Below are 25,471 nucleotides of genomic sequence, written 5' to 3' on the forward strand. Positions count from 1 at the left end.
ACACAATTTGAAAACTGATATCACATGGGTACATTTTCCACACTGATGGGTTTCAGGGAGGCTGAGATTGAGGAGCTGAAGTCCCAAATGGGTCGTATGCGGGAGGACTGGATAGAAGAGGAATGTCACCGTGTGGAAGCTCAGCTAGCTCTTAAAGAAGCACGCAAAGAGATCAAGCAGCTGCGCCAAGTGGTGGAAACCATGAAGAACAGTCTCATGGAGAAGGACAATGGCATCCAGAAGTATTTCATTGACATAAACATCCAAAACCGAAAGCTGGAGTCCTTGCTCCACAGCATGGAGTTGGCGCAGAATGGCTGCAACTTGATGGATGAGCCGACGCTGGACTTTATCTCTGAGTCTCCAGAAAGTTCCACTGCAGTCAAGTTAGAGATGGAGCTACATGGTGAAGAACAAGCAGTGGAGGAGATGGCTGATAGTGAGCTGCTAGCCAATGACGAGATGGCCAACAGAGCTGAAATTCTCGAGAAGGTTCTCATGTCCACTGCGGTTGATTCCAGCCAGGATGGTGGCACCAAGATCATTCCCCAACCTGGGCTGTCCACCTTGGAGTTGAGTTTCTCAGAAAAGAGCACAAAGGAGCATATCTCAAGTGACCCCTTTGGTGCAGAAGATAAAGGTGTCCAGACTGATGAGATGATCTACACCGCTGATCTCCAAGCCCTCCTTTTCCAGCTGTTAAAGCTCCAAGGTGGTGGTTTCCCTGGTCTCCTTATTTCTTCTCCCCACCAATCCCAGGAATCACCTTCAGCAAAAGTTCCCAGAAAGGTTGAGAACTTGCCTGAAGCACAAAAACCCATAAAGGAGGAGGTACCTGAAGCACAAGATGAAGAAGTTAAAGCTGTTGGCCCCATTTGCACCAATACTGCCCAAAACACCGTTAATGATTCTGGTCTGGGCTTTTCTGAGCCCAAAATGAGTCCCCAGGTCATGGAAGAGCTGAATTCCGACCTGAAGAACCCCAATAACACCTCTAGCATAGCAGTGGTGGGAAAAAGCCACTGGAGCAACAACTTCTTGGTCGATCTTGTTGCTGTGGCAGCACCCGTCCTGCCCACGGTGGCGTGGCTTTACTCGCAGCACGGTTTGGTTGGAGGAGCTCCTGTGTACAACATTGCAGCTTTAATTCGAGGCTGTTGCATTATGGGATTGCACTCGCTCCGCCATGTCTCTCACGGGCCAGACACTTAGTGGCCCTCACCCACAGTTAGAGCAAGAGCACTTAAACGTCATCTTCAAGTAGCTTCAATTTTGTTTTTGTACACCTGTGATTATTTGCATACACTTATTTTCCTCTTAGTTGCAACACTCCTACTTTGCACTGTGTATTTGAGGCACAAAGGATGAAATTAAGGAGATGTAAAGGGACTTTTGTCTTTTTTTTTTTTTTGTTATTTATTGCCCTTATGTTTGTGAATAACATTTTTTGCATAATCTGATCATCTGGGTGGGCGATTGTTGCTCGAGTTTTGTTCTTTGCTGACTGCTATTCCCTGCTTTTTATAAAAGAGCCATTTAGAGTGGCAATAGGGGTTGACTGTCAGTTGACCGTTGTTTTTGTTTTAGTTAAAATGTCACTTGTGTTCTAAAAGAACTCAAATCTCCTGCCAAAGCTTAAATGTGTTCAGCGTTTTGTGTTAAGTGAAACTGTATTTCTCTCCCTGGAGTTAGAGCTTTTACATGTTGCTCTGTAAACTAACAATTTCCTGAAAGGCAGCACTTGCCACAGTACAGCGAACACTTGTTATGTGCCTGAGCTATGTGCAATATTTTTGTTTATATCAGATGTATATCATTATATTTATTATTAAAGCATGGAAAACCCCTCCAAGCTTGGACTTGTGTGTTAGAGCATGGGGAAGGTATTGCATAGTTTCTAAACTTATATTACTTGTCTAGGCACACACTAAATCAGTGCCCACAAAAAGCTCTAAAGACTTTGAATGAATGACATTTATAAAGTGATACAAATCATTCACCATTTCTGCAATCCTGCCTATTAAACATTTTGGACAATTTGATCATGCTTTCAGCTACCAATAGAAGCAGAGTATTTTTGTAAGGAGTAGCCTACTACAGATTTCCCCCCTAAATTAGTGCTGAAAATGCAAAACAGTCTGTAGATTACATTTGGGCCTGCTTTTCAGCTATATCTCATAGAAATAAAATGTAAAAAAAAAAAAAAAATCTCCACAAAGCCATTATGGAAGGTGTTTTACGAAAAGGTTTAATGCTGTGATGTGCCAAGCAAAGTGAGTTAAATCAGTAAAGTGAGCCTTAATCTTTAATCCTTAAACTTTAATCCTAGATTAATACAATTTAATTCTTTGCTCTTCACAAGATTAAGTTTCTTTGAACAGCTACTTGTTTATGAAGCAATAGACTATTTTACAAAGCCAGAAAATAGATTAAGTGTACAAGTAGGCTACCTGTAGTGTCATTTACACAATTGTTTAACATTTTGTGATGGAAATTACTTTTTAAGTATTAGTAAAATAAAAACAAAATATTTTTAATAAAAAAATTAATTTCACACTTTTTGCATAATTTGACATTACATCCTTTGTGGACCTGTTGGGTATAAACACACACATGCACAAGAACTCAAAAACATTTTCTATAATACAAAATATATGGAGTATATGAACCTCAGTGCTGCTATATTCAGAAGCTGAGACTAAAGCAACCATTACACAGCAAGCGTGGACCCCTGGGCCACTTGAGGAACACACAGTACATCTGCTACCAGATGGGACTTGACTATTGCATAACATGCAACCCTGCACGCATGAAGTCGCAAGACTGAGCAAATGCTTGCTGTTATGTACTGTTAGCCCAGTAGGACACTACAGTTACTGTAGCTATTTACTATGTTCCAGACTATGTATTGAATATGATTTTGCCCCCCCACCCCAGTGCATAAAATCTTTGAACAGTGTTTATATACATTTTATTTCATGAACATGGTCCAAAAATCTTGATTACAGAGACAAACTCATGTGAAAACCGTAAAGTCAGGTGTGATGAAGATGCACATAGCTGCAGAAGACAGCATATAATTCATTCAGTTTATTTTCCTCTCTCCGTCTAAGTGGGTCGGGCTGTGGGAGGGTCGGCCAGGGGCGTTGCTGAGGCAGATGGGGATTATGACATCACATTCTCAGAGCTGGAATATTCTCCACCGGTCCGGACAATGCATCTGACCTTGAATATCAGAAATGATAGCACATGTATTCAGCTTTATGATGCTGATGGAACATCTTAACAGTCCGAGTACAAACAGATCAAATAAAGTCTACTATTGCTGATTATGTTCAGAGATCCAAAGATGTCATCTTTACCACGGCACGATGAGCATGTTTTTTGGTGAAGTAATGACAGTAGAAGATTCTCAAAGCCTCTGAATAAAGATAAACCACTGAACAGATAACCGAAATGTTTATTACAGCTAAGGCTGCAGTGTGAATTTTTTTTAAAAACAACTTAAAAAGGCATGAGCATGCATGAATGGGAAACATAAATCATAGCAAAAGGTGTGATTTTATTAAGTTTTTCATTATTATCTGTACCTGTGGCTCTCATGGGTTCATGTTCCTTAATAATCATCATAGCATGCAGAAGTTAATTTCAGCACCACCACCATCATCATCATCATCATCCTCATTCTATCAATAAACATGATCAATTTCTACATTTTCAAGAGAAAATAAATTCTTTAATTGGTAAATAAAAGTCATTCCCCTGGTGAAACTGCTTTCAAATAAATAGTGAATGCTTTTCTCTTAGTCAATGCTCTTCTCAGTAACAGTCTTCGTAAAGATAAAACATGGTTTGGTAGCATTACCATGACAACCAACCCACATCTCTTAAAAGCGCTTTCTTTGAGCCTCGGCACATACTGAATATTTCTGCTCTGCATTCCCACTGACAATTATTAATTCCTTACCCAGATGTCTCAAATTGTTGTCTTTAGAAAAATCAAGATCAAAATATAAAGATTATTCACAAGTAAGCCCATGATTATCAGGTAAACATGGCAACAGATTAGATAGACGGCTAAATAGAATGTGGAGAGCAAAAACCCAAGGTTGCATAAATTTGATTCTTTTGAAATATTGAGATATCACCCATTTCTGGTGCGGTCCAGTGTTTATAGCACAGACACAAGACTTTGATGAAGAAAAACAGGTGTGAGGCAAAAAAAAAGCAAAACCAAAAATGAACGGAATTCCGAATCTAAAATTTTTCTTGACAAAATCCTTCAAGTGTTATAAATACTGACAGAAAAAAACATTGAGTTTCATGGAGCGCATGGTAAGAACAGTCACAATAACTCAAAAATAAACAAAAGGGACGATTCTTTGTGCTGTGTTCAGTCCAATACAAAAAGAAAACCTGAAGAAACAAACAAACAAAAATTCCCCAAGATGGCTGATGGACTAAAAAAAATATCCCAAAGAGGTGAGGAGAGCAGTGTGGCGGGCAGGACAAAACCAGGTAAAATGTAATATGAGCTGTTGTTTGGCTGTTGCTTTGAGTGTCCGGTGCGCCGTATTAATGTTATGAAAGCTTGACAGCAATCTTCTGCTCTTTTTTCATCATTCTCTGTGCCTCTTTCTCCATTTTCTTCCTCTGTTGCTCCATTGAACGTCTCTCTCTCTCAGCCAGCTTCTGCTGCCTGTATTCACGATAGACAAAGAAAGATCAATTTCATTGCACGTATAAGTTTAAAGAGATATTTGTTTTGAAAATCAATAATCTGCTTTATTGTTTGCGGCCAGTAAATACACTCAAAAATCATTCCCTTTCAAATATGATGTGATCAAAGTAAACAAATGAGCTTAAAGCAATAGTACTCTCAAAAATTACAATTCTGTCATCATTTACTCACTTTCTTGTCATTCCAAACCTGGAGTGACAAGAAACCAAACAGTTCCAGTTCCCAGTAGTTCCATTGTATTTTTTTATCCACACAATGGTAGAACTGAAACTGTTATCAAGATTCTTCAAAATATTGTCTTTTATGTACCACAGAAGAAAGAAATGCACACAGGTTTGGAATGACATAAGGGTGAGTAAATAATGACAGAATTTCTAGTGAACTATCCCTTTAATCAAGATCTGGCACAATGCAGTGGAGGTGGAAAACAACTATGCTTGTACATTGACACCTAGTGGACAAAATCTGAAAACCACCATATTCTACCTCAAAATATTTTGAGTTCAATTATTACCAGACCATCACAGAATCTGTTCAGCTGATTTCTACAGAATTTAAACCCGACATATACACATCAAATCATCATCATACCAGTTACAAAATATGTAACACATTGCTTGTAACATTGCTTGTATTGCTTTGAAATCAAATCAGGACCTGGATTTTATGACTGCACAGTTAAGTGGCATACATATACATAAACAAATAAAATAAAAATAAATAAATATATATCCTGTATTCATTTAAATAACTTAAGTGACTTAAGTGATTCAATGTTGCAGTTATCAAGGGAAACAAAGACAACCAGACCTGCCAACCTTGGAAAAAAATTTGATTACCATCAGTGTGGCGGGTGTACAATGTTAAATATTTTTCATAAGTTAGCACTATTAGCACTATTAGAGTAAACTAAACAGTAGGGATGTAACAATACAGTTAGCCCACGGGTCAATAAATACCTCGTTTTTTTTAACCAGTTTTCGGTTTGATTGAGTTCTTTTTTGCAATTTTTACATGCTATTTAAAAAAATAATAATAATAACTTCATTACACTTCTGTACACTGCAGAAAAACATGGATTTTCATATGTCTTCTTCAAATTTCCTTTGAGAGAAGTATTATTTGTATTATTTAGTGCTATAAACACATGTAATGTCTGCTTCATTCATACTGGATGCCTGAGGGTAACCTCGCGCAGAAAATCCATATATGCTCACTGTAGTAATAGAACTGATGACACTCCAGGAAATCCCTAATATGGACAAAAGCATCCTGCAATCACTGTAACTTAGGGATTCCCAAAGTGAGGTTCGTGAACCCCTGGTGATTTTGTGAGGGAATTTCAGGGGGTTCGTGAGTTGGTACAGGGTATGCCTACGAGTGTATATCATTAGCGAATTAATAAAAAAATTAATTAATTAAAATTAAATTAAAACTTTTTTGCAAATAAATGTTACAAGTTTATACAATTCTCATGCAAATGTAAAATCTTAAATGTATACATATAATTCTCTTTTTGGAAAACCCTGTATTTTAAAAAAAAGTATTGTGGAAAAAATGTAATACATTGAAAATTAAAGTAATATGAATTTGTATAATTTTCTGAGTGTAATAATAACAATAGCAATATAAATATTACTGAAACTTGTGATGATATAAATAGTTGATAAAAATAACTGATAAAAAGTTTTTAAAGTTAAACATGCAAATGTGCCATTAAATTATTGAAATATTTACTTAAAATATCAGGGGGTACTTTCAGTAAATAATTTATGTCAAAGTAGTTCGGCTGACAAAAGAGTTTGAAAACCCCTGCTGTAACTGAATAATAGAAGTTAGAAATGCTTTGCATAATGACATTCAAAGAGAACATTAAGACAATAAACACTCGACTGTGGCACAACCGCAGACCACGTGTAACCACACCAGCACAGGACCTCCACATCCAGCATCTTCACCTCCAAAATCGTCTGAGACCAGCCACCTGCACGCTGCTGCAACAATCGGTTTGTATAGCCAAAGAATTTCCACACAAACTGTCAGAAACCGTCTCAGGGAAGTTCATCTGCATGCTCGTCGTCCTCATCGGGGTCTCGACCTGACTGCAGTTCGTCGTCGTAACTGACTTGAGTGGGCAACTGCTCACATTTGATGGCGTCTGGCACTTTGGAGAGGTATTCTCTTCACGGATGAATCCCGGTTTTCACTGTAAAGGGCAGATGGCAGACAGAGTGTATGGCGTCGTGTGGGTGAGCGGTTTGCTGATGTCAACGTTGTGGATAGAGTGGCCCATGGTGGCGGTGGGGTTATGGTATGGGCAGGCGTATGTTATGGACAACGAACACAGGTGCATTTTATTTATGGCAGTTTGAATGCACAGAAATACCATGACAAGATCCTGAGGCCCACTGTTGTGCCATTCATCCACGACCATCACCTCATGTTGCAGCATGATAATGCACGGCCCCATGTTGCAAGGATCTGTACACATTTCCTGGAAGCTGAAAACATCCCAGTTCTTGCATGGCCAGCATACTCACCGGACATGTCACCCATTGAGCATGTTTGGGATGCTCTGGATCGGCGTATACAACAGCGTGTTCCAGTTCCTGCCAATATCCAGCAACTTCACACAGCCATTGAAGAGGAGTGGACAACCTGATCAACTCTATGTGAAGGAGAAGTGTTGCACTGTGTGAGGAAAATGGTGGTCACACCAGATACTGACTGGTTTTCGGATCCCCTCAATACAGTAAAACTGCACATTTTAAAGTGGCCTTTTATTGTGGCCAGCCTAAGGCACACCTGTGCAATAATCATGCTGTCTAATCAGCATCTTGATATGCCACACCTGTGAGGTGGATGGATTATCTCAGCAAAGGAGAAGTGCTCACTAACACAGATTTAGACAGATTTGTGAACAATATTTGAGAGAAATAGGACTTTTGTGTACATAGAAAAAGTCTTAGATCTTTGAGTTCAGCTCATGAAAAATGGGGGTGTTGCGTTTATAATTTTGTTCAGTGTATTTAATTGCAAAACCCCAGAAAAAAGCTAATTGGTTGATCTTTTTCTGTTGCTTGGTTTGAGTCTTGAGCATGGACAGAGGCGTCACCAGATTTTTGCGTAGTTTAGAGTGACAAATCAGCGTACTTAGAGGTCATGCGTACAGGTTGGCAGGTCTGCAGAACCAGAAACATTTTTATTTGTACAGGATCCCCTCATAGTCAGCTGGTAAAGTAGCTTACCTCAGCACATCCTCTGCCCCCCAGGCTGCATCTGCCTCCTCCTCCCAGGTATTGGTGTCCTCCTGCCAGGTGTCCAGGTCCCCCAGCTCCGCCTGCAGCACACAGAGACATTGTGTTTACTGATCGTCATATCAATTGGGGGACTCCCAATAAACTGTAAACTGTATCACTCACAGAGGGCTGGATGAAGGACATGTCCTGAGTGGCGGCTAGTCGGCTGGAGAAACCTGAGGAGCTGTCTGGCATAGAGAAATTCAGAGGTTCCCTTTTCTTCAAGACAATCTGGAAAAAGAACACAAAATGGGAATGTTGAAGACCTAGTGTAATACTACACTAGTGCTTCAACAATATTTGGCCCTTTTTTCAACACAAGGTGAAAACTGTTATTCTCAAAACCAAAAGACTTTCTTGAATTTTTCACATTAAACTATAAAAGTCTTTTACTTCAATAAGAATGTAATTTCTACTTGGCCTAACTAAATAAATAAATAGTTAGAAATGTTGTGTTTTTCTTGTTTTAAAGAGCGAAAGCAAGAGAAGCAGAGTTACTAGGATGTAAAAACATAAAATATATAACTATAGGACAAATTAAAATAAAATTTAGGACATAAATAAATGACAATGAACCAGCAGCAGATGTAACCCCTTCTAATAATCAACCTACTTTTTGTGTTTTCCTGATGGTGGGAGCCATGTCTTTGAAGTAGTCTGGCTCTTCTTCTTCAGCTTCATTCTGTGGAGGTGGAACTATCCCGTTGCCACCTTCAATTTTAATACTTGTTGGAGCGTCCTCATCCCATGAGCTCCACTCCTCAATCTCTGGCTGAATTGAATTATACAACAAACATTCACTCATTTCATCAAGCAAAGGCCAATAGTAGTAATAGTCACCTGTCCAGTTTATTTCAAAGTAAAAGTGTGCTTTACTTTTGTTATTCTCATTGATTCATAAAAATGTGTGGCTTCTTTTTGTGAAGGACCTCCATGACAATTTAACCATTCGGACATGCTCGGTTTCAAAATGCTCTTTCAAACTGAGAGGAATACTTCATTTACATACATTATGAAATTATGAAAAATACGGCTTCATTTACATGCATTATGAAATTATGAAAAATACGGCTTCTGATGCTAATGGAATTTTGTTCATATCTACTCTTAAACATAGTAAGTATAATATAAAAAAGCATATAATTTCTTAATTGAGGTGTACTGTGAAATATTGTTAACTGTTTTATATTTTAATATAATATAAACTGCAATTTATTCCTGTGATGGCAAAGCTGAAAGTCTTCAGTCACATCATCCTGCTGCTCATAAAGAAAATCTTATTATTTTGGTGGAAACTGTGATAAATATTTTCTTGCAGTATTTTTTGATAAACAGTAAGTTCAAAAGAAAATGTATTGTATGAATTTGCCCTAAAAAAATTACTTTATGGAATATTTTACTTATGACCCATTTCTCAAGCAATCATTATTGTAAATATTCATGACACAGTCTCCAGCATGATGCATTTTCTAACCTGTTTTGATGCAGAGGAATAATCAACTGTGGTTGGGAGGGTGATCTGATCCCCACTCAGCTTGCGTGACCTTCCAGTCCTAAATTAACAAAACACAACAGTCAAAACACAGCAGAGGAAACTCATTGCTCACAGCATCACATCTGTAAGGGACATGCATTCATCTCTGGGTGTCAACAGGCTTCAGACTGACAAACTACAAGATGAATCTGCAAGAAATTGAACAAAAGAGATTAATACTCACCTACAAATCAGTCTTTTCAAGAATGAGAGAATAGATGCCAAGCAGGTGCATATTTTAAAAAGGCGAAACTGTGTGATGGCCATGTTATGAGTGATATCTAAATAGAGTCAAAGAATACATAGGAAAAGGGTGTGCATTAATTCATACTTTTAAAACACAAACACATCAAACACATTCAAAGAATTTAAACAAGCAACGTCAGCAATTCATACATGATTAGGTACTGTAAGAATCCATGAAATGTCCTTGGACACTAATGCTATTTGCATAAAATGTTCTGTTCTGAGGTTTAATATGATCCATACATATGATATAATGCTTTTTTGCTTCATCCAATTTGCCATATTGACCTTTACCAACAACAATCAAGGAAGCAAATGTACTGCAATAGCAATTGCTAACGTTAGCTAACGTTACAAGCAAAGCCAGCTAACTAAACATCTATGCTGCCTAATGAGGTTACTTCGGTTTAGTTTACATTCAGAGAGCTTTTATGCGTGTATGCGTTATGAAACGGTGAATATCCATCTAGTTACTCACCGGTCAGGTCAATTAAAGAGAGTTGATGTGGATAAAATCATAGCACGGGGCTAGCAGACTGAGGTAAACACAACACTTGGCCTTTACAGATGGGACGAAATAGGGAGATTAGTGTGTTTTGGCAAAGAAAGCGTTCAGGAAAGCAGAAGCATCATGAATAGCGGCTGTCAAGGTGGTCACTCTCATCCATATTACTCTGATGCAAGCAGCCATCGTCCCTTCGTTGTACCACCTCGCACCAACAGGGAACTGTAGTCTGTGGGTTGCCAGGTTGTCCGCGTAAAATAATATTCCTGGGTTAAAACGTGTAAATAATTTTTGGTGTCAGGAAAAGAGCTAAATACACAATTTCTGTTTATGGACAAGAAGAAAAAACTAACCAAAAAAAAAAAAACTGTTCATAGTTGGTTCTGTATTTGTGCCCCAGTGATATACAACAAAAATCATTATCATGCTTATTTTGCAGGAGCTGTTCCTGCAGATAATGCAGAATACAAATATAAAATAAAATTACATTTTGAAATAAATTAAATAAAATTATCCCTATGGTTTCGTCAAACAATATATTTAGTTTGGTTTAACTTGAATGGCCATTTGCAACTTGGCAACCCACATGTTGGGCTCTTTTGCGCAAATTTTAAGGGACGCTTTAAATTTTCTGCCATACAACACAATAAAAGTCCGTTCTAAAATGTACCGTTTTTGCTAAATAAAAATACAAAAATATAAATATAATGAATCTTGCACACATTGATTTCAGTAACAGACAGTAAAATTAAAGGAGATAAAATTATATGACAGGGTTTTAATTAACTCATTTTGAAATACATATTTTTATTTACAAAATGTTATGCATATGTTTGTAAATGTTAAATATGTTTGTAATATTATTAATAATAATAATACTATCTATAGATAGTATTAATATCTATCTATCTATCTATCTATCTATCTATCTATCTATCTATCTATCTATCTATCTATCTATTCTTACATCTTAAATTTATTAATTTATTTTATACTGTTTTATTTTTAAAGCAATCGCTATTAAAGTTTTCTCAGTGTCCACAAGTGCCAGGTATACAATCATATCACGAGGTACCTGTTACTTTTCTCTGCGCTGGAAGGACGAACCAATCACAGTCGTTTGTGATTTCTGGAAGGGCTATATTTAAAAGTCATTTTACAAGACGCTTTCGTGCTGACATTCATTTTTGTACCAGAATCGAATTCTTATGAAGTAGCAGTTTTAAAGGATTATACTTTTAATACTACAAAATATATCCAATAGTATAAAAACACCCTGAGATTTGAATGCGGCTCAATGGGATATTGGGCTGTCTGAGCCTCCAAGCTCCCCCAAATAAAAGACCTTAAGCCTCAGTCTCCGGCAACGCCTAGCAATCCAACGATTCATTTTCTAGAAAGTGGTTTCCATTTCGGATCGTGATCCGGTTGCGCCTCTAGTGAAAGGGAGGTGTGGCTATCAGTTTCTCCAGTGAAGGGAGGAGCTGGCTCCGCACAAAAATGCAGCATTTCACCAGCCCCCGTGCAATAATCGGGTAAACCACAGTTTTTGTTAAAACACTAATCTCAGACATGTTCCCCTGCTGGCGTGATCCATGCATTATTGGATCTTCTCGGCCTTGAGTGGACGAGCAAACGCGAGGAGCACCAGTGTCGCCAAATATGTGAGTATCGCCATGGTCAGGTAGCGCAGGTTTCCATACACAGCTGGCTTATTGAATTCAGTGTTATTCAGTCAAAATCGCGTTACTATGAATTGATATGCAATACACTTTCTATTTCATGAGATGCAATAATATGATAAACGGTGCGCTTGGATGTTGTATGTGTTATTAATGATATCTTGGCACAGTTAAGGCGTAATTCACGCCATTGTGATATTATGTCCTGCTTTTGCTGCTTTGACTTTACAAACCATATTTTGGGCTGTTTGGTGAAGTAAATAATATTTTACATATTTTGAAACGCATAATGTTACTGCTAAATAATGTCTGGCACTCTTGAACAATGTATGACCGTCTCATTATGGACCCAAGTAAACAGGAATACCATCAATAGGCATAAAAGTTGGATGTAGTATTGATTTGTGGGCCATAAAGCGAAAAAAAACTAAAAAAACAGTGAAAGCTACAGTGTGTCCTCTAGTGACATTGTTGGTTCTGCTCAAGTGACTTATCTGTCAGACCGCAGCTTCCATACTGCTGCATCCACTAAATATGACCTTCTCTGTCTACGAAACCAGTGCTTCTCAACAGTTTTGACTCCAAGGCCCCTACAGTTTACACTTTTACACCTATTTATTTACATGAGTTTTCTTTTTTTATTACAGGGTTTAAAAAAAAAAAAACAACAACAAAAAAAAAATATATATATATATAATTTTATTTTATAGTTACAATTCAAGATCATTTGCACTCAGACATAAATTTATATCTTGATATAACTAAAAATGACCATGACCTTTTATAATTTTATGAATTTCCATGACTTTTCCAGATCTAGAAGTCACATTTTTAATTCCCATGTATATCCAGGTTTTGAAAGACCATAAGAATTCTGGTTCTTAAATAAAAATGACAGTCATTCTCTTTGGAATTTTTAAAGCTCGTTGGTTGAGAACCACTGTCTAAATACTATACTAAATCTATACTTTTATGTTAACTCAAAATAGGCTGTGCACTAACTTTTGTGATGTAGTTAGGTAGTTTCATCCATCGTTGTCTCTTTTTCCATCATCCTTGACAGGATGGCATCTCTGTGTTAGGATGAGAAGTCCAGTGCCGCGTTTCAGGGACGTCGAGAGGCAGGCTAGTGGCCTGCAGCCCGTACAGTGTCTTCCTCCCTGTCATGAGCGACAGAACAACATGTGGTTCATCAAAGATGCCTGCGGCATCGTTTGTGCGATCATCACCTGGCTTCTCGTCTTCTTTGCTGAGTTTGTTGTGCTGTTCATCATGCTGATTCCATCGAAGAACCTCACCTACAAGATGGTGAATGGCACCCTCTTCAACAGCCTGGCCTTCCTCGCCTTGGCGTCTCATTTCAGAGCCATGTGCACTGACCCGGTGGGTTTTTAACCTGTAATAAGCAATGCTTTTGTGGTGTCTACTGGGTAGGGAAGATGATTGCCCCCATTATGAGAGATTTCTCCCAGTATATGAGGGGAATTGTAATGCTTACTTACTATACTTACTTACTATATCTCACATAATAATAATAATATTATATAATTATAAATATTGCATATATGTTTTACACACACACACACACACATACATATTGGGCATAAGTGTCATCACTGTAGCTTGCAATTTAAGAAAAGTGGTGTTATTTTGTCCCCCACTCTTCCCTAAACCTTCAGCAAGGTGTCATAAATGCTTCCCATACTGCTATTAAAATGTTGCTGAAGTTGCCTGATGCTTTCTTAGGGAGCTGTGCCAAAGGGCAACGCCACAAAGGAGTACATCGAGAGCTTGCAGCTGAAGCCAGGCCAGGTGGTTTACAAATGTCCCAAGTGCTGCAGTATTAAGCCAGATAGAGCTCACCACTGCAGGTGAGACAGGAGCATATGGAGACGTAGATGCGTAACGGTAGCAGCGCTATTCATCATGGTTATATTACTGTCCATGTTTTTTTTCTGCATTGAGATCATTTTAGATTATATACTGTTCTATTTATTTATTACCATTTTCACATTCTTTACATCATAGTCATGTTCTGAGTTAGTGTGCTTGTATCATACGGGTTGCACAAAATAATGTGAGCACCTAAGGAATAGGCAATATTTCATTAGCATGGTGTTTTACCAACATTTGCCTTTAATACAGCTTTGAATAAATTCATACAACTTCAGAATAGTCTCCATTTTCATAATTTGCCAGTTGTTTCAGAGATGTTGAAGGAGGAAATCTGCATCTCCAAAACTACCCATAGTGGTTTGATAATATTCAAGTTGGGTGATTGAGCTGGCCAGGGCGTTCCAGCTGTCCAAGTTTTGTTATAAATGACATTAATTGTTTTTCTGATTTTAGCATTTGTGTCTGATTAAAGTTTTAGCAGTTGCAGCTCTTTCTTGGATGCTGGTTTTGTGAAGTTCTCTGTAGTCTATTGAGGTTTGCTGTCACTTTGCGGCAGTTGTTCTATGTCGTTTGGACAGGATCCTCCTTAGTGTTTGACAGTCTCTATTATTCACTTTCGGGTTCCGCCCATTATTTTTCTTCGTTATGAAGTCTTCCCATGCTTTATGTATGCAGTCATGATCATAAAGACTGGAAAACCAAACAACACTATAAAACACCAAACAATTGGGCTGATAAATTTACAGAAGGTCCTGCTAAACAGGCTCTTATGATTTGTCTACCATTTCACCCACGGCTTTTGAACACAATTCATGCAACACTGATATGCATATGACAACAAAAAGGATAATTAAAAGATAATAGCAATGTTTTCATTGTAGCCTACACAAATGATATTAACCCCTGTAATAATAAGTGTTCACGTTATTTTCTCCAACCCCTGTACATGAAGCTGAATATTTTTGAAAGCCATATCTTCAAACCATTAAGTTACAGTCTTTGTTGTTTGGAAGTGTTACTCTTTCATCTCTTTCTTCTCTCCACCCCTCTTTTCAAACTGGTTTTAGTGTTTGTAAGCGCTGTATACGGAAGATGGATCATCATTGCCCTTGGGTAAACAATTGTGTCGGGGAAAGTAACCAGAAGTACTTTGTGCTCTTTACAGTAAGTATTAAAACGGCTTCTAAAAATACCAAGACACAGTTGTGTTAGTCACATGTTGTAAGCATTGCATTTGAATGCATCTAGTTCTAGACTTGCTGATAAAAGTTAAATTAACTTCCTTCTGAATTTGAAAGTATCATTAATATTAAATTGCTTGTAATGTTTTCACTAGGGATTTAATTGTTTGTTTTATTTCATTCTGGTTATTTGAAACCAACACTAACAAACATCTAATGCTGGTGCTGGTGGGTTTTTCAGATGTACATTTCCCTGATCTCTCTGCATACCTTGGTCATGGTGGTCTTTCATTTTCTCTACTGCTTTGAAGATGACTGGACAAGTAAGTAATAAAAGCAAGTTATTGTTAGAAAGACTGATAACTTGATCCCTGTGACCTAGATATCAGGGTCAGATGGCAGGCATGCAATTTAGAAAGTTATCTACTGGAAAAAGCATTCCAACCTATGCAAAAACAGATAAGTACTTCTTAAAGCGACCCGAAAATGTAAACTCTGTCATTTTCCTGAGCCTTGTTTCAAACGTGTATTTCTTTCCAGTACATTGAATACACTGGTTATTTTTTCCATTTGATTACAATGTAACAATTTTAATCTCTAAAAAGTGTGCAAAAGCACCATAAAAGTATCATAAACTTAGACCATTATCTGTGTGCATGTGGAAGTTAATGTGTGTGGGAACAGAAAATTGCTGCTATACACTTTTTTTTTCCTTTTTTGTTTATGATGGACAATCAGTTATGTAAATGTAATATAATGTCATTTTTATTAGTACAAAAAGTGGACAGGTAGTGATGAAGGAGAAGCAGATTCAAACAAATTGTTCAGATGAGCGCCACAATCTGAGCTGTTGGAGTACATTCTTATCTCGCTACCACAGCTCCAGTGATACTTTATAGGAGATTTTATTCAGCTTTGCATAAGTTTTTCAACCTGTGTTTGCTGCTGGCAAATATACTCAAAGTGCAGGTTATTTAGAAGAGAAAAGCCTGTTTATAGTTTTAGTCAGAAACAAAAATCAAAAAAGATTGACACCCCAAAATTAAAATGCTTTTACTTATCCTCAAATTATCCCAAACCTGCACGAGTTTCTTTCTTCTGTTGAACATAAAAGATGATATTTTGAAAAATGCTTGTAAAAAAAAAACAGTTGACGGTAGCCATTGACTTGCATAGTATTATTTTCCGTACAATAATAAAAGTCAATGGCTACCGTTAACTGTTTGATTGTATTTTTGATCATATAAATACAATCTTGCTGATTAAGACACTTCTTTCATAAATATGAAACAAATCTTACTGACCCCAAACATTTGAACAGTAGCATATAAATGGCAATCCCAAAAAAAAAACTGTGTTACCAATGGTGTTTTCAAGCAGGTCAGTGGTATATTGCTAACCAAGCTTGGTGAAATGGTCAAACCTCTTAACCCATGTACTGATGTGTTTCAACACTTTCCAAGCCTGTTGTGTCCCAGTTTGCACATACACATACAGATGTGTTGCCAGATATTCATACACATAAACCCTCTTTTTATTGTTCTCCTTGTTACAAATAATTATACATAGACAAAAAAAATGAACCTTGGATTTTATAGTTGTGTTAGTATACTGTATAGCTGTATGTGTGTTAAGACTGTATGTGTTCCCTCTCCCCTCCTGACCCGAGAGTGCAGTACCTTCTCCCCTCCAGCCACTGTCATCCTCCTCATCCTCCTGTGCTTTGAGGGCCTCCTCTTCCTCATCTTCACCTCTGTGATGTTTGGCACCCAAATCCATTCCATCTGCACAGATGAGACGGTAAGATATCGCTTCCTTTCAGCAGTGGGCGAACGTAGTGGAGGTAGTGCTTGTGGTCTGATATTGTTATTTTTAGGTTGATGCGTGAGGACAGTTTTACCAAAAAATTGTATCGTGCTTGAAGTGAAATGTCACACATATGCAACAAGTATAACTAGGTCACTGTTAGGGGTGGCACGGTACACAGATGTCACGGTTTGGTACGTACTTCGGGTTCGGGGGTCACGGATTGATACGATTTCGGTAAAAAAAAAAAAAAAAAAAAGAAATCTACTATGCTCAGTTTCTTTTCATTTATTTTGAACAGACAGTAGTGCAAATTAAAAAATGTTCCACCTAGATGTGAAAATACTAAATATTATTACATGTTATATATATATATATATTAAGTCTGCTTTGTTTTCATTGTGAGTGCACACAAATAAAAGCAGACCTTTATACAGTGATTATTAATAAGACAATAAGTGTGGTCTAAATCGCTGCTAGTGTGAACACAGCTTAAGGCTAGAAGGGAAACGTATGGCGCTACATGGCATTCATTCGCTGTTCTTCTGCTGGCGGTTATCAAACACAGTTGCATTACTGCGGGTGCCCCTTCTGGATTGGGGGTGAATTGCCTGTATTTGTCGTAAGGCCTCATGCACTGAACCAAGATGTCCATACCGTGACGGTTCAGTAAGGATTAACAATGCAGATTAATTTTCACAGACTTCTTTGATCATATTTCCCAAGGGTGCCGATATTTTTGGCCATAACTGCATATATTAAAAATAGAAAACCGTTTTTAAGTTGTAGTAATATTTCACTATATTTACGGTGGCCGAGAAGTGCAAAACAAATCATGATTCTGAAAACAAAATAACAAATTACAAACGCAAATGCAAATCTAAAAAACAAAATAACAAATCCGAAAACAGAACAACAAGTCAGAAAACACCACAACAAATCAGACAAACCGGAAGAGGCAGGTATAGTTTGAGACAGCGCCATTGGTTTGGGAATAGATCACTCACCGCTGACTGAACGAGACATCTATCAATCAAGGTGTACAGGAAGAACGAGAAGAAGAACAGCAGAGTCAATTCAAAATGCAAAAGATTTGCATTTGTAATTTGTTATTTTGTTTTGAGAATCGTGATTTGTTTTGCACGTCTCGGCCACCGTACTATATTTTACTGTATATGTTTTACTGTAATTTTGATCAAATAAATGCAGCCCCAGTGAGCAATAAGAGTCTTCTTTCAAAAACATTATAAAATCTTACTGACCCCAAACTTTTGAAGGTAGTGTATATTGTGTTCTGTATGCAAATTTCCCACAATTCAATGTGTTGAATTTGAAATATACTTTTTTTTTAATTTAATGTATATTTTTTGAAAACCTTTGGTAAAATTTATGAAAATAAGATGAATACTGGATGCAACACATCATCACAAAATAAAATGCTCTCAGTTTTACGTATTCTTCCAGTATGATGAATAAACCTGAACCAATACCACCTCTCTTTCTTGAATCCTTATTTGATTGGAATATTGAGTCAAGACATTTTTACATACAACTGGATTAAATAACAGTTACAGTACCATTTTAGCACATTACTGTTTGAGATATATACCGTTATATAATACATTATACTCCACAATCTTTTTATAAAAATAAATGGGCAGTATGCAGTGTATACTGCACTGAATGGACTAAGCAGTATGCTAGTATTGTATTATGAGCATAACCATAGTGATGTGACCGTTCACTGTGAAAATCATTATTTAAACTGATTTAAAATAAACATTTGGATGAAGTTCTTTGTTTTATAGAATGGGTCAGCTGTTCTTTTCCTCTATTGTTTTGTAATATTCACACACTCTGAAGTCTCGGTTATCTCTTGTTTTTAGGGCATAGAGCAGTTGAAAAAGGAAGAGAGAAGATGGGCTAAAAAAACAAAATGGATGAACATGAAGGCGGTATTCGGACACCCCTTCTCGATAGCATGGTTAAGCCCGTTTTCCACACCTGACCACGGGAAAGCTGACCTCTACCAGTATGTGGTCTGAGCTCAGGAAGCTTTAAGCTAGAGACTCGAGTGCACTTGGACTGCCCTTATAAACAGCATCTTTTAATTTGTTTGTAATCAGTGAAGCATTTAGCAGTAAGACTAAATCACTTTCATCATCTTTTTTTTTTTTTTTTTTTTTCAGGGAACAAATCATTGCATATCCAATTATCCTTGCCTCTATTTATTTTAATTAAGAACAGAAAGTGGATGCTTTATCATGTCATAATCTCAAGCATCTCTGCTTAGCTACACTGAAATGAAGATGAATGTTGCGCAGATAATAGAAGCCAATTTATGCTAATATAATCACTATTGTAATCTTGCCAGACTGTCCACAATGATAACCTACTTTTAAACAATATGTTATTTTTTCATACCTAGCTACAGTATAATATTCCTGCCCTTTCCTGGTTAACAATGTAAGAGCACTGACAACCATTCAATAAAATGTTTTATTATGCTGACAGATAAAAGAAACGTTTAAGGGCAGTTTTTTTTTACCAAGGATGATAACTGTAATGATAACTGTAAATCATTCTGTCCACACTACATCTACTTTATTACAATATTGACACAGAGGAACAATATCATTGCAATTACTGGCAGAACAATTAATTTTTTCCAGCTCATCAATTATTAAAAACAGTGACAGCCAATAAGAATCAGACTGCTTGAGCATTTATAAGCACTTATAAAAACAGAGCTGCTGTTAAGGACATATAGTTATCCTTATATTTATCATTCTTGGTGTGAACAAGCCTTAACATTATTGACACTGGCTGTATACAAAATATAAAACATATATAAACAATATAGGAAGTTTAACAGGGGTATAAATATGGTCTGACAAAGCTTGGATTCAAGTGATTCTATACTAAATTATGCAGAAACATAATCAGAAATGTAACTAAAGAGACAGTATTGACAAATATTGATAAAGCGATACATTATTTTTTTACATTCAAAAGTATTGTAGAACAGAATTGATCTATTATTAAACTCCATAATCAGTGCATTGTCAGCTCATTTCTACACCCCTGATTCTTAACGTTAAAAATAATTAAATTTAAATGATAATTACTTTAATGTAAAGAATGTGTTTTGAGATATTATGAGTACATTTGCTGTTACACATAAGATTTTGAGTGATAACAGTACTGGGGTGTATTCCAGAAAGCAATTTACCTCCTAAACTTTGGGATGATTAACCCCAAACCTTGCTTACTCGAGGTATATGGTTCCAAATACACGTCCGGGAGTAAGTTCATTCAACTCTTAGTATGTTCCTGGTTAAAGCCCCGTTTACACTAGTGCGTTTTCTGTTTAAAACAGCGTTTTAGAATGAAAACGATCCCCGTTTAAGCTGGCGTTTCCGCTGCGTTTCAGAAACGATTTCCGTTTACACTACACAACCGAAAAAGCATGTCACGTGACCGTTCATGCAGGTACAAACATAGATATGTATAGGTAGATCACTATTATTTAGATGGCGGACGCGTCTGCGTGCTTGGAGTGGTTGAATGGGGAATCTACCTATATACATCTATGGGTACAACAATGAGCATGATGTTATTGTTTACACGGTCATCAAGGATACGCAGAAAGAACGTGGGCAGCGTTTTCAAAAGTCTCCGTTTTGGTCCGTTTACACTGAAAACGGGGTCTGCACCGTTTTCAAAAGTCTCCGTTTTGGTCCGTTTACACTGAAAACGGGGTCTGCAGCGTTTTCAAAAGTCTCCGTTTTGGTCCGTTTACACTGAAAACGGGGTCTGCAGTGTTTTCAAAAGTCTCCGTTTTGGTCCCTTTACACTGAAAACGGGGTCTGCAGTGTTTTCAAAAGTCTCCGTTTTGGTCCGTTTACACTGAAAACGGGGTCTGCACCCTTTTCAAAAGTCTCCGTTTTGGTCCCTTTACACTGAAAACGGGGTCTGCACCGTTTTCAAAAGTCTCCGTTTTGGTCCCTTTACACTGAAAACGGGGTCTGCACCGTTTTCAAAAGTCTCCGTTTTGGTCCGTTTACACTGAAAACGTGATCTGCACTGTTTTCAAAAGTCTCCGTTCTGGTCCGTTTACACTGAAAACGGGGTCTGCAGCGTTTTCAAAAGTCTCAGTTTTGAACCTCGAAAACGGCGGAGTAGTGTAAACGATAGGCGTAACCGTAGCAAATGTTATGTGTTTTAAAAGGAAAACGCACTAGTGTGAACGGGGCCTAAAAGACTCAAGACATTCTCGACAGAACTACGAATCAACTAGTCACTATGGAAACGGATGCTAAGAAAAAGCGCGCCATGCTGTTTCTTTCTTTTTCTTTTGTTCAATGGTCGTTTACATCATATATATATATATATATATATATATATATATATATATATATATATATATATATGTATGTATATGTATATGTATATGGTTTACATGCTTATTGCATATCGCCACCTAATTGATGGTTGTGCAATAATTTTTTCCGTTTAATCTTTAATCCTTGAGAATATGACTTATATTTTTTGTTTGATGCTAATTATATATTAAGTCATATCAGATATGTATTTTAATTATAGAAATACATTATAGAAAATGCCGATCCATGTGTGAGATGATAATATAAAATATAATAAATATATATATAATATAATAAATTAAACATGACCTTGACATAGTGTTTAATAATTTATATAGATAACTGTTATATATGCCAATAAAATAAATAAAATAACCATATTAGAATAATATATTACCTTATTTATTACTTATATTAGCGCTTTATATATATACCCGGGTATGTCACATAACCTGCTGTCTGGAATACCCCACTGATGTTACTCAGCTGCCCTATCAGATTTACTTATACTCAATATACACTCTGTACTTTTTTTTTTAGAGCTGATTTACTTGGTATGTTTCCATAAACTTGGTTTGCAGAAATGTTTTGAATGAAGGAACAGGTTTTAAAAAATATGTTTTATTATGATGAACGGATGATATGTGCTTGAACTTTTAAGTGTGTATTATAAAGACAGTCATTCTGTTCTTTGACAAACGGTGAATAATTAAAAACCTGAACACACTATTAGTGCTTTATGTGACAATGTGTCAAAGTGTCTGACAGTGGATTTCCTAAATGCACAACCATAAGTGAATCCAGTCTAATGACATGAAAATGTCAGCTAAAATTCACATTGCAAAATAACTGTATTGCAATCTCTCAAGAGATCAAAATGTTTTCAAATTTGCTTGGTTTCTGTCTTCCTGTCTGTCTTTGACACTAACCTGATTTTCTCCCTTTTTATTCTTATTCTTTTGTGTTTAATGAGTAGTTCTCTTGCTCAGAAATATCAAATCTTTGCTTTTTTTGGGAATTAAAATGAATGAAAAAGCAACTAATTATATTTAGTATTAAATTAGGCTGATGTCCGTTTGATTGGTGTGAGATGGAGGTAAGCTTTGATTGCTACCGGTATAAAGACACATTTGTTCATTCGACACAATGCATGCTATTTTAAATTTTAGATACCTCATTTGGAATGCGAAGGCATGCTGCATGCTCCATGTGTTTTTAACGTGTGCCATAAAGTGAAAGTCGAACTATTTCTTGCTGTCGGGTTATTTCATATTAAAGATTAAACATCAGAAGCACGCAGGTGCATGAGTATAATGAAACGCTCCCCATGTTTTTTTTTTTTTTAGCATTGTAACCATTTGCTTTCCTTTTCAGTTCAATCAGTGGAATTTAAATTTTTTTTTTGCCAATATGGATGTTGTTTTCCATCTAATTATGGAGTCTATTATTTCATATCTCTCTCAAGAATCATAGCAGTGTTGTTTTTCTTTTTTTCAGGGCATTGAAAAGATGAAGCGTGAAGACCCTATATGGGAGAAGACTCCATTCTGGGAAGCTATGAAGTCAGCGTTCGGAGGGCCTCTTTCTATGGCCTGGTTGAGCCCTTTCACAGATCTCTCATGCCAGAAAGATACTTTGGATCCTGTTCCCATGTTCCCACAGGGTGAAATCATTGAGGAGGATGTGATTGAGATTCCATTGGAGGCTCATTAGATCAAAAACCCTGAGATTCAAATGGCACATTTCCTGCCTTGGACTTGCAAAGAGACTACTGTGGACATTTGAATTTGGACTTTTTTGTTTTTAATTTATGTACTATACCAAATTGTGGTATACATTTATGTACTATACCAAAGTGCCTTAAAGCAGTATTTAAAACCAAAAATACAGCTAGCTCTTCTAACGAGAAACTTATACTGTGCATAGAGAGATTGAGCTCCTGACAGTGTCACATAACTTACTTTATTATGCCAGCTGTTTCTTGGAGCAGTGATGTCTTTTAGTTTGGTATATCTATATGTTTTATAAGACCTAGGATATTAATAATACTGTATTAAGTAACTGTAAGTGAATTCTTTCCTATAGGACACTATGAAGATTCATCATCACAGTTAAATAAGTTGCATATATGTATGAAATGCTTTAATATACTACAATTTTTAATCGCCTGGCACTGAAACACTATAAAATGGCTGCAAACCAATGAATATACAATATAATATAAAAATATAAACATACGGTGCTCATTTGTAGACCTTTTGAGCCTTTTCCATAATTTGCAAAAGACTTACAAAATGTAAGACGACTGTATCATCCCAGGATTTCACTGATATTTTATAATTTTATTGTTCTATGGCCTTTTTAAAAATATTCTATAACTGCATCTTTCCATTACTGGCTACATTATTGTTATTTGTTATGTTCTGGATTTTTTCCATTACCCGATGTTCCCCATGTCTGCACACTTTCGATTTAAGGTTCTTCAAGTAAATGTGCTGTTTTTACAAGTCCATTGTTGTTTGAATAAAATGTGGTTGCAGGTGGGATATTATACACCCACGTAGTGCCAGGTCAACTTTCAGATGTGATTTCTGAGTAGAATACATGATAATGTCCTGCTGTGCTCAATAGATGCTGCTTTTGTGGTTGGGTTTTCCTTTAAAATTGAGTCCAGGTCAGTGGTTTGACACACAATAGTCATTTAATAACCAAAAACATTTATAAACTATCAGTGTGTGCATCCTTTTGACTACACTGTTTTGACTGGAGTGCTAGTTTTACTTTGGAAGAATTGGAATTGAAAAAGGATGTTTCAGAGAAAGATGAGAGGTGAAACTAAATTTCATTTGAGATCCACAGCTGCATTTGGTCAAATATCCAGCAAAAAATATATATGTCATAAACATATTTCAAGTCATAGTAATAAAGAAGAGTATAAATTGATTATAAGTAAGTACCCACATGATTGAGGCGAGATATAGAGCAGGTCCATTGCATGACTATAGGCTTGAAGTCAAACACATTTCAAGGCTTTGCATCGTGTAATTTTTCACTGATGCATCAAAATAAATTAACTACAAAAGCATTCCTATTACAGAACAAAATATATAAATTTAGCATCATACAATTGTGCATAATTCTTGTTAGCTCTTAGTGCTTTTTCACTTGACTGATTTCACTTCAGGCATTGGATAAGGACTTGTTGCTCCCTGTTTTCTTCTGTCAATCATATTTCTTATCCACATTTTCCCGTGGAGCCTGAGAAGCTGATCCATGCAAGACGTAAAGCCCTGTCAGGGTCAAAATGATGCCAACCCACCATAGCGTGGCATGAGTTTCACCAAAGATCACATGTCCAAGAAAAGCCTGGAAAAAAGACAATATTAAATCATTAAATAACTGCTTTCTCAAATGAATTTGAGGGGGAAAAAACTCACAGAGGATATAAAATTTGAGGCAGTGGTGGTCACAGTGGCTCGGGCTGAGGAAGACGAGTGCCTGAGTGCTTTGGCGAAGAAGGTCCACATCACAGCATTGCAGGTGAACAGAAGACCACCACAAAGCAGTCGCAGGGGTATATGTAACTGCAATCAATGACATGTTTATTACAATGAAATATGTATATTCATATATACACCACATTTCTTACCCAGTCACAAGCTGTGGTATCAACTCCATCAGTGTTCTCCTGTCCATCTGTCCAGATCTTCAGTCCTGATTCGCACACATCTTTCAGATAATCAGCACCCAGGGACAACTTAGCAGAAGATGATGCTAAAGCTGCCAGAAACCCCGCTATTAAGGCATAAAACACGCCAGGCAACATAATTCCAGTCACTCAGACTCGACTGTGATAACAGTATTATTTTACCGCCATAGTTTACATTTTAAGACACAAAATGATAAAGAAACTTGACTTCCTACTGTGCATCACAGAAATAAATCACACAGGTAGCTAGAGAGAGACGGTCAGCATGAAACCCGGAAGTCCTTAAATGGGCGTGCATGGTCGCTTTAAATGTCGTATTTTAAATCTTTACCACGTGTTTTCAGTTTAATTGCTTTTTAATGTTGGGTGAAAATTATCATCAGTGCTGAAGAATTTGTAGGCTTTACGTTTGTGATTTTGCCTTAAAAATTATTTTGTCACTTGTTTTTATTTTATTGACATAATAACCATTAAAATCCGTACATTT

General features: G+C 36.8%; 4 protein-coding genes across 9 annotated transcripts in view; 2 read left to right on the forward strand and 2 right to left on the reverse strand.

Annotated features, from left to right (window-relative positions):
- LOC306878254 (syntabulin-like) overlaps positions 1–3,518 on the forward strand; it is a 14,738-nt gene extending 11,220 nt beyond the window's left edge. For all 3 annotated transcript variants that reach the window (XM_079430482.1, XM_079430483.1, XM_079430484.1), the window contains one exon: positions 57–3,518. In XM_079430482.1, the coding sequence (XP_079286608.1) occupies positions 57–1,212 (1,156 nt within the window). In that variant the 3' untranslated portion in view covers positions 1,213–3,518. The remainder of the gene's footprint in view (positions 1–56) is intronic.
- On the reverse strand, positions 2,623–11,780 carry LOC306878256 (receptor-binding cancer antigen expressed on SiSo cells-like). 3 transcript variants are annotated; one of them, XM_079430489.1, is made up of 8 exons: positions 11,401–11,780; positions 10,299–10,379; positions 9,759–9,855; positions 9,515–9,593; positions 8,654–8,812; positions 8,164–8,271; positions 7,990–8,081; positions 2,955–4,699 (listed from the first exon to the last, which is right to left on the reverse strand). In XM_079430489.1, the coding sequence occupies exons 3-8, from the start codon at positions 9,839–9,841 to the stop codon at positions 4,582–4,584; spliced, it is 639 nt and encodes a 212-aa protein (XP_079286615.1). In that variant the 5' UTR covers positions 9,842–9,855; positions 10,299–10,379; positions 11,401–11,780; the 3' UTR covers positions 2,955–4,581. The 3 variants fall into 3 exon arrangements, with proteins under 3 accessions (XP_079286613.1, XP_079286615.1, XP_079286614.1); XM_079430488.1 differs by lacking the exon at positions 11,401–11,780 and adding an exon at positions 10,494–10,558; XM_079430487.1 differs by lacking the exon at positions 11,401–11,780 and having other exon boundaries at positions 2,623–4,699; positions 10,299–10,577.
- On the forward strand, positions 11,758–23,856 carry LOC306878255 (palmitoyltransferase ZDHHC3-A-like). 2 transcript variants are annotated; one of them, XM_079430485.1, is made up of 7 exons: positions 11,758–11,989; positions 13,071–13,390; positions 13,754–13,878; positions 14,971–15,067; positions 15,326–15,407; positions 16,754–16,884; positions 22,773–23,856. In XM_079430485.1, exons 2-7 carry the CDS (start codon positions 13,091–13,093, stop codon positions 22,986–22,988), a joined length of 951 nt encoding a protein of 316 aa, XP_079286611.1. In that variant the 5' UTR covers positions 11,758–11,989; positions 13,071–13,090; the 3' UTR covers positions 22,989–23,856. The 2 variants fall into 2 exon arrangements, with proteins under 2 accessions (XP_079286611.1, XP_079286612.1); XM_079430486.1 differs by lacking the exon at positions 22,773–23,856 and adding an exon at positions 18,777–19,406 and having other exon boundaries at positions 11,760–11,989.
- On the reverse strand, positions 23,059–25,251 carry LOC306878257 (transmembrane protein 42-like). Its single transcript, XM_079430490.1, has 3 exons — positions 24,925–25,251; positions 24,713–24,859; positions 23,059–24,641 (listed from the first exon to the last, which is right to left on the reverse strand). The coding sequence occupies exons 1-3, from the start codon at positions 25,099–25,101 to the stop codon at positions 24,498–24,500; spliced, it is 468 nt and encodes a 155-aa protein (XP_079286616.1). The 5' UTR covers positions 25,102–25,251; the 3' UTR covers positions 23,059–24,497.
- Positions 25,252–25,471: the final 220 nt, after the last annotated feature.

The sequence above is a fragment of the Barbus barbus genome, assembly GCF_936440315.1.
Source record: "Barbus barbus genome assembly, chromosome: 12".
In the NCBI taxonomy this organism is placed as follows: domain Eukaryota; kingdom Metazoa; phylum Chordata; class Actinopteri; order Cypriniformes; family Cyprinidae; genus Barbus; species Barbus barbus.

Excerpts from the sequence above, each read along its gene's own strand:
- LOC306878256 (XM_079430487.1), bottom strand. The coding sequence starts at position 9,841 with ATGGCCATCACACAGTTTCGCCTTTTTAAAATATGCACCTGCTTGGCA. Across the intron at positions 8,272-8,653 it reads CCATCAGGAAAACACAAAAA|ATTGTCTTGAAGAAAAGGGA; the intron begins GTAGGTTGATTA and ends TTCTTTTTCCAG. Across the intron at positions 8,082-8,163 it reads TGTCCTTCATCCAGCCCTCT|GCGGAGCTGGGGGACCTGGA; the intron begins GTGAGTGATACA and ends TGTGTGCTGCAG.
- LOC306878255 (XM_079430485.1), top strand. The coding sequence starts at position 13,091 with ATGAGAAGTCCAGTGCCGCGTTTCAGGGACGTCGAGAGGCAGGCTAGT. Across the intron at positions 13,391-13,753 it reads GAGCCATGTGCACTGACCCG|GGAGCTGTGCCAAAGGGCAA; the intron begins GTGGGTTTTTAA and ends ATGCTTTCTTAG. Across the intron at positions 15,068-15,325 it reads AGTACTTTGTGCTCTTTACA|ATGTACATTTCCCTGATCTC; the intron begins GTAAGTATTAAA and ends TGGGTTTTTCAG.
- LOC306878257 (XM_079430490.1), bottom strand. The coding sequence starts at position 25,101 with ATGTTGCCTGGCGTGTTTTATGCCTTAATAGCGGGGTTTCTGGCAGCT. Across the intron at positions 24,860-24,924 it reads ATACCACAGCTTGTGACTGG|TTACATATACCCCTGCGACT; the intron begins GTAAGAAATGTG and ends CATTGATTGCAG. Across the intron at positions 24,642-24,712 it reads CCTCAAATTTTATATCCTCT|GCTTTTCTTGGACATGTGAT; the intron begins GTGAGTTTTTTC and ends TCTTTTTTCCAG.